This window comes from Helianthus annuus, chromosome 8, assembly GCF_002127325.2.
Source record: "Helianthus annuus cultivar XRQ/B chromosome 8, HanXRQr2.0-SUNRISE, whole genome shotgun sequence".
NCBI lineage: Eukaryota > Viridiplantae > Streptophyta > Magnoliopsida > Asterales > Asteraceae > Helianthus > Helianthus annuus.
The window spans coordinates 85,728,405-85,737,299 of record NC_035440.2 but is presented as its reverse complement, the minus strand read 5'-3'; the positions used below and the strand labels follow the sequence as shown (position 1 = coordinate 85,737,299).

Genomic DNA, 8,895 nt, shown 5'->3' with positions numbered 1-8,895 from the left:
TATGTACACTTCTATTTGGGTGCTATGGAAAAATAGGAATGCTTGGAAGTTCTCATACAAAAGAGAATCTATGAAGCCATTGGTGTATGAAATAATGGTCCTCAGCTTCAATTGGATTAAAGGCAGATCGAAGAAAGTGGAAGTAAATTGGGATAAATGGGTTCTTTGCAATTCTTAGCGATCTTTAATACTCTGGTTTTGCTTTTTTCGGTGTTGTTTGGGGTTTTGCTGGCTGGCAATAGATATCCGTATAAGACACGATTAGACATGTTTACTGAAAAAGTACACAATGTGATTTTTACTTTTTTTAAAATAAATAAAATTATGAGGTTAGGATCCATCATTTCTTTTTCTTGGTACATAAAACATAAAACTATGTTATAGACATGAGATATCAAGTAGTTAAACTAGTTGTATTCATATTTAATACTTGTGTTATACGCGTCGTTAGAGACCTGTTAAACCTGATAAGACACGATTTGCCAGCCCTACCTGCTAGCTTTTTATATGATATCTCATTGTTGCCGTTAAAAAGATACAGGTAAATTAATCATATAATCCGTTTTTCCTAGCATACTAGTCAATTTAGTTTTTTCCAAAACTTTTTAGAATCCATGCTGGTAACTTACTTGAAATTCGGGGTGTGCAAAAAACCGAATTAACCGAACCATAACCGAATTAACCGAAAACCAAACCAAATAAAAAACCGGTGGGTCGGTTAATGATTTTTTGGAAAACGAAAGTAGCGGGTCGGTTATGGTTATCATTTTTTCCATACCCAACATAACCGAACCGAACCGACATGTAATAAATCTTTGTAGGATTTCAGACTTTTCACCATATTTTTAATATTTGATGTTTTTGACGGAAGATTTTTAGTACTTATGGGTTTTTTATATCATTTTCTTGGTTTGTTTGAATGTTTATTTAAATTTATGGAATGTATCATATCACTTTATTTGAATATTCGATAATAATTGGTATTAATATTATAGATTATATGTATTCTGTAATCCTATGTAATATACAAATATGCAATAACAATTTATTCCATGTTAAAACAAATAAGCTATTTTTAGCTAAGCTAAATACACGGTTAACCACCCATAACCGACCCACTATAACCATCAAAACCAAATAGCCATAACCACCATAGCCAATCGGTTATGGTTATCAAATAACCGACATCGCGGTTATGGTTATGGTTTTTTGTCAAAACCGACCCATACCGACCCATGAACACCCCTACTTGAAATAAGCATCATCTTTGTTGATTTTGCGGCGAAAATCTTCCAAAAGTAGATTCCTTAGATTATATTATTAATTAGAGTAAACTTCCGTTTTTTCTTACTGTGGTTTGGTCGTTTTAACGGTTTTGCCCTAATCCTTTAAAAATAATCATTTTACTCCTTGGTCTATTTAACTTATCTCCGTTTCATTCCACGCCTCTAACTACGTCCAAAATTTTTGTTAGAAGCACCACCACAGCCACCGCCTATAACCACCAGAACCACCCCCATCTGACCACTACCGTTCTCACCATCACCCTTAAAAACTCTCTCTATCTCTGCAACAACAACTTTCACAACCCAAATCTAACCTCCCTTGCCTAAAAAACAAACTTTTTCGTAACTTACGACCACCTGCAAAATCATAACACCAACCGGATCTGAACTTACCATTTTTGTTCTTCACATATCTGAACGGTTTCAATCAAACGAAATTTCTCCGATCGCGCTCTCTGACATGTTTGGGGCCTATGACCGATTTGGGGCGATTGGCTGGTGGCGTCGGAGAATTGATAGCACATCAATGGGGGTTCATCTTTCAGATTATGTTTTATGGTTTTGGTGGCGGCGGCAGGTGGTGAATGGTGGTGGTGGCTGGGAGAAAGACTTAGAAATATTCAAGGGTGATGGTGAGAACGGTGGTGGTCAGATGGGGGTGGTTCTGGTGGTTATAGGTGGTGGCTGTGGTTGTAGGCCAGCAGTGATGATTCCAAGAAAGCAAAGAGGGAAGAACACATGATTGATGTTGTAGATGAGCAATCTGATTTGTTAGGATATGAAGTGTTATCTGGAAAGCTAGTTTTAAAAGATTTAGTTACTTACTTATAATATACAGTAAACTTCTGTTTTGCTCCCTGTGGTTTGGTCGTTTTAACGGTTTTGCCCCAATCCTTTAAAAATAGTCATTTTACTCCCTGATCTATGAAGCTTATCTCTATTTCACTCCCCGCCCCTAACGCCATCCACACCCACCACATGAAGGGCATTTTAGTCTTTTCTCATCCTAGATATTTTTAACATCTTTTTTATTAATTATAAAACTTAACCCCACCCCACACCCACCACATCCTATCATAGTATATTCCTTCCAAACCAGTTCACCATCTCCGGTAAATTCCGGCAGTTCAGCGGCCACTATCTCTGGTGAATTCCGGAAACTCTTTCACCAACCTAATCCTACAAATCCCCTTAACCAAAAACCTAACTTTATTAGCCGGTGAAAACATAAGTTCCCCTGCACCTTCTTCGTGTCGGTGAGGTGACAAGATAAAACCACCTACACCATCGATCGAAACCGTTTCTCAGGTACATTTCTCTTTCTCACTTGCCCTCATGTCTATTACCCCACTCCTCGTTTAGATCTGTGGTTTAAATAAGTGGTTTTTAGAATCGTTTGAGTTAGATTAATGATTATGTGTGTTTTTTGGTTGAACTTGCAGAGTCAAAGATGAATCGATGGATTTTTTAATCGACAGTTTGATTTCTTCAATTCCAGAGCAAAAATGGATATAAAATAACAACATATGCGTTTTTAGGCATCGAAATGAATCAAAATGATATTGTGATTAGATAATTTGATTTTTAGCCATCGCTGCAAAATCAACATCTCTTTGAGAAACATATAACCAAAATTACCCTCCTTCCTCTAACCTTCATCTTCCTGGCATATCTTGAGAGCTCAAAATTAAATATTTAAAGATATTGAACATACTGAATTAGAGGGTCTCGACATCGCCGAAGCTCACTTTTTTCTTCGGTGACAAGTTTTAAGACAAGTTATAATTAATTACTTATAAATAAAATTACTGAAATACCCTACCCTTAGTTGAATGATTTAACTGAGTTTAGAGTTGGGGAGCAAAATGGAAAAAAACATGGTAAACTATTGGAGTAAAATGGTTATTTTTAAAGGATTAGGACAAAACCATTAAAACGACAAATCCATTCTATTATATTTTTATTTATTATTCTTTTTTAATCTTTTTAATTTTATTATATTTTAGCATACTTTGACTTAAATCCATTCTAATCCAAACTCATCCAGACTTAAACTCATTCTAACCCAGATCATTCTAACCCAGATCATCCTGACCCAACAACCAATTGCTTGAACCAAGTAAACTAGATGTACCATTTAGTCTTTAATACTTTTTTTCAATGTGTACCATACTACCATGTGTAACGTATTAATTATCCTTTATAAACAAAATTAAGAAAAATTAATTACAATTGTTGGCCCTTACAAAATCACATTTTGTAGCGGAAATAAAATATAATCAAACTAGAACTTGAAAACATCATCACCACCACCATCACCACCACCGTCACCACCACGACACCACCATAGGTCCGTGTATCAACCAGAACACGCGTGCCACCATCCATCACATTCGCTGTGAAAACTTCCTTAACAGTACTAACCACACACCTCTTCAACCACAAATTAAGCGGCCATAAACTTACACTTTTTTTTTCATTTCATCCTTATTATCAACCACACGACTAACCTAAACCGACTTTGCGGTGGATAAAGGTCAAGAATTGGTGATTTCAGGCGAATCAACCGGGAGACAAGTGTCGTCGGGTCCATTGGCCCAGAGAAAATTTGCATAAGTGGCTGCATAGAAGGGGTTAATGGGGTCAACAGATATGGCTTCCAATAGAGTTTCCTCAGCAGCCCATAAATCCTTTCTTACTTCCCATAAGAAGTTTGCGTATTTGCTTAGTGCTTCTGCGTCTTTTGGCTCTACCTTAGTAGCCCTTTTGAAATACTCTTCCGCTCTATTCACATGAATTAACAACTTTTATGGCATAGTGTACAAGTCATTAAACTGTTTACAACTAGCCCTCCCTATCATAGTTTTCCCAACTTTAAAAAAAAAAAAAAAAAAAAAGAGAGTAAAATGTCATTTTCGTCTATGAGTTTTGGCCAGTTTTACGACTTTGGAGTTTGGACTCAGGGACTATGGATGAAAGTCGCAAGACTAGCCAAAACTCAAGGACAAAAATGACATTTTACCTAAAAAAAACTAACAATAAGTTTGACAAGTCAACTAAAAGCACCCCTTTCGAAATTTCCAAATTAGATTTTTTATGATATAACTTATGATCTATTATTAAATAGAAACTCATACTAACGATTTAACAAGTGACACTAGAAAATTTTGTTTCATTGTTATTGACAATCCCACTCACATAATAATTAATCCTTATACAAGTCGGTTGCCGTATACAACGAAAGTAAAAGTTTAAAGTGTCATTGGTTAAATTTTTAATGCGAATTATTAATTTATTATTGACCAATGAGTGATAGGTTAGATTATTGAAATTCAGTTTACCTAATTAAATAGAAAATGATTTAAAAAGTGTAACCAGATTAGAAAAACATTTCTAAAGGTAAGAATACATTACTTGGGTTCCTCTATAGAAATGAATCACTGATGTAAAAGATGAACCAACCAATGAGTTACAATGTAACACATCATGTTGTTTTTATTTAAATATTATTTTTATCTGGATATAAAAGTAGGCAAAAGATCAAATACAAATAATCTTAACATACTAAACATACAAATTGAAGGAAAACCCAAAAAGACAAGGTGGCATTTTTGTAATTACCACCAACTATCAAAGTTACAACCAAAAATACCTAAAAAAAACACAATTTTTTTTAACATTTTTTATTAAAAAATCGCTACATTTCGTTAGCAAAAAAAAAAAAAAAAAAAAAATTTTTTTTTTTTGCTGCTACTAAAAGTAGCGATTTTTTAATAAAAAATGTTAAAAAATAAAATAAAATAATTTGTGTGTTTTTTTATTTTTTTAGATTTTTTAGGTTTTTTGGGGGTTTAGTTTTTAGCATTTTAGCTTGGGTTGGGGGGGGGGGGGGGGGGTTAGGTTTTTGGGGGTGGGGGGGGGGGGTTAGGTTTTTTTTTAGGTTTTTTAGGGGGTTTAGTTTTTAGCATTTTAGCTTGGGTGGGGGGGGGGGGGGGAGGGTTAGGTTTTTTTTAGGTTTTTGGGGGTGGGGTGGGGGGGGGGGGGTTAGGTTTTTTTTTAGGTTTTTGGGGGTGGGGGTTTAGGTTTTTTTTGGGGGTGGGGGGAGTGGTTAGGTTTTTTTAGAGGTATTTGTAGAGTAACTTTGATAGTTATTGATAATTACAAAAATGCCACCTTGTCTTTTTGAGTTTTCCTTCAATTTGTATGTTTAGTATGTTAAGATTATTTGTACAAGAACTTTACCCTATAAAAGTAAGATGCTTTTTTTTGTATGTGCATGAAGATAGATACATCTAGATTATTTCTTTTCATGCAAGAACCCATACCACACAATTCATCCTTATGCCCTTATCCCTTCCTTGAATATGACTATTTGGCTTTCACTTTATTGAAAAAGATATATTAGAAAAAGATGCCTATCTGCCTTGGAGTCACGTTTGGCAAGGAAAAGATATTTTATTATCAAAAGCCACAATATGAGTCGTTTCAATTTAACTTATTGAGCAACTAAATTATACAAATGGTATCTATGTTTTACTAAAATTTTAAATTTATTTCCTATCTTTTGAAAAATACATGAATAGTCTTTGTGTTTTGCACTTTATAACACATTTAGTCCTCAGTCAACAAATCTATACTATAGGTTTTAGCATGTTCAAGCTAAGGATTAAATTCGTTACACAGTGCAGACACCATCCATGTACTTTTAGAAAAAGCTGAGGACTATCCATGTACTTTTGGAAAAAGCTGAGGACTGAAAGCGTTACAAAGTGCAAACCACAAGGACCATCTGTATACTCTTGAAAAGCTATGAGCAAAATGCGAAATTTTGGTAGATACTTTATATTTGTTGCATTAAGCCATTGGATTTTTATACTTTTAGCATAACTGTTTAAAAGATGGATTATCTTAATTATATTAAGGATTCTAAATCTTAATATAACCAAAGTATTAAAAATCAAAGAGTTGTACCTATCAAAATCTTGGGCGATGATGTAGAGAAACTGAGCATAATTAGCCAGGAGAAGAGTGTTATCTGGTTCTTCAGATAAACCCATTTGATATAAAAGATCTGTTCTAAAATGGCCTTCTGATGCATTATCTTCTTCCATAACTTTTGCATTCACTGGAGATACAAATCTTTGCATGGTGTGATGATCTAAAACACCATCTCTAATCACATCCTGCATATCAACAGCTTCTTCCACAATCAATTGCCATAAACCCGATTCCTCTTCCCGGGTCACCTGACCCGAAACCGACGGGTTTATCGTTGAGGCCGAGGAGGTTTCATCCGGAATAACCTTCTGGTGATGTCCGACCGCCCCATTGAAACTCTCCTCACCGTCTGTGCCGCTAGCTACCGGTCTAGATTTACCACCACCACCATTGATGCCATCAATTGAGGTGTGTTTCCCATTTGAAACCACAGGAAAAGTCTTAACTGATGAAGAGTCAATATTGGTAGGCTTCTGAATGTCAACAAATGAAATAGACTCCATGGTGGTTTGAACCGCCGCAAAGGCTACATTATTGGACATTGCGTGCACGCTATAATTTGCTAAAAGAATCATCACATACACCATTAATGTAGGAGTATGTGAAAAAACCTGCTGAAATAGCCATACAAAAGATGCATTCATCTCTTTCTGTACTCTCACCAACACCCCTTGTAAATCTTCATAAAACAAAGCTTCTCTCATTTGTAGAGTGTAACTTTGAAGCTCACGAATTATAAACACCATTGAAGAAAACGCCTTCTTCACTGAACAGTAAGCAGACTCCCCTGCTTCTCTAAAACCTTCCTGCCATTGCTTCTTTTTTTGTATAATTCGTAGCGAAAATGGTAAATCCACGCTGTTTGCCTTACGCTCTATACTCGCAGGAATCATATCGCCTGTCCACTCAGGCGGTTTCATATTCGAATTCACGAAAAAATTCGGATTCTGTGTTTCTGATTCCGGTACTATTTCACTGTCTGTTGTGTTAACATCATCATCATCTGATAGATGAAATGTAAGTGCTAGTTCCTGAATCTCTTTACAGAATTCTTCGTCGGAAAATTGTGCATCTAAGGTAGCTTTGACGACGTTTTTAGTGGATTTCCGATCTCTAGATTCAAGCGAACGAGGTCGGTTCAACTTTGTTCCGAACATAGCCGGTTGATACTGAAAAAGCACTGCGACGTTCGTTAATCTCCGACATCTGGTTGACGGTGAAGAGATTGCGGAAGCTAGGGTTTGAGGTGATGAAGAAGATGGCCAGTAATTTGTAGATCGTGACCAGTTCAGACAACCACTCGCTACTCTTACTCCCATTTCCTATACACCTATACATAGAATAGACGTAAATGATAGATTAGAACATGAATCGTCAATAACCTGCAACTGATAAATAATCTGAACAAAATCTCAATAGAATTGAACATGAATCGTTAGTAAACTACAACTAATCAATAATCTGAACAAATTCTCAATATAATATAGAACATGAATATTCAGTAAACTGCAACTAATCAATAAACTGAACAAAATCTCAATAAAATTGAACCTGAATCTTCAGTAAACTGCAACTAATCAATAATCTAAAGAATATCTCAACAAAATAGAACACAAGTCGAACATGAATTGTCAACAACCTGCAACTAATCAATAATATAAACATTATCTCAACAAGATTGAGCATGAATTGTCAGTAACATGCTACTAATCAATAATCTGAACAAAGTTTTAATAAAATAGAACATGAATCTTCAATAATCTGCAACTAATCAATAATCTGAACAAAATACTAATAAACTAGAACATGAATCGTCACTAACGTTCAACTAATCAATAATCTGAACAAAATCTCAACAAAAATAGAACACGAATCGTCAGTAACAGTCAGTAACCTGCAACTAATCAACAATTTAAACAAAATCTCAATTAAACTGAACACGAATGGACTGGTCAATAACCTGAACAAAATCTCCATAAAACAGGTTTGAACGTCTCAACAATGCGAAGAACAATAACAAACGAGAAAACGCACATAAAACACATTTTCGGGCATTAAAATCGGATCACACAACATACTCGCACAAAGTAATTCAAATACGATTAAATAAAGCGAAAAGGAATATTTAGATAACAAGTTATCGGAATCCACTGACCTGTAGAAACTGTTATTCGTAATCACGGCGGTGATGTCGGTTGTGAGTGTTTTCCGGTGGAAGATTCCGGAGAATAGCTACCGGAGTACGAGCTGTAGCTCCGTTTAAGAAGAAAATGAAGGTGTGATTGTGTGAATGAGTTTATCTCACATGAAAATATCTTCGGTGGATTTACACATAGTGTGTGTGTGTGTTCTGATGGGACCGGATACGAAGAAGATATTGATAATTTTCACTTTTAGTCCTTAAAAAGTTGTTAGTTTAACTTTTTGGTGCTAAGTCTTTAGTTCAATGTAATTTTAGTCCTTGAACTTTTGTGAAACGTCTTTTAACCCCAATATCCAGTGTTTTGGCTATCGGCTATCAAGTTTCTTTAAAGATTTGAAGAAACACTGAACTAATTTGGTAGTTAATTAGTTTGGTTTATGTTTCTACCATAAGGGTTAATCTTCTTTT

The 8,895-nt window shown here is 35.3% G+C and overlaps 1 protein-coding gene across 1 annotated transcript; it reads right to left on the bottom strand.

Moving 5' to 3' along the window:
* Positions 1–3,464: 3,464 nt before the first annotated feature.
* Positions 3,465–8,616, bottom strand: LOC110873293. The gene is made up of 3 exons (XM_022122224.2): positions 8,440–8,616; positions 6,258–7,614; positions 3,465–4,070 (listed from the first exon to the last, which is right to left on the bottom strand). The coding sequence occupies exons 2-3, from the start codon at positions 7,601–7,603 to the stop codon at positions 3,824–3,826; spliced, it is 1,593 nt and encodes a 530-aa protein (XP_021977916.1). The 5' UTR covers positions 7,604–7,614; positions 8,440–8,616; the 3' UTR covers positions 3,465–3,823.
* Between the last annotated feature and the right edge of the window lie 279 nt (positions 8,617–8,895).

Bases quoted from the DNA above. Each gene is read 5' to 3' on its own strand.
- LOC110873293 (XM_022122224.2), bottom strand. From the start codon at position 7,603: ATGGGAGTAAGAGTAGCGAGTGGTTGTCTGAACTGGTCACGATCTACA. The intron at 4,071-6,257 runs GTACAACTCTTT...TCATGTGAATAG, and splicing joins ATCGCCCAAGATTTTGATAG to AGCGGAAGAGTATTTCAAAA.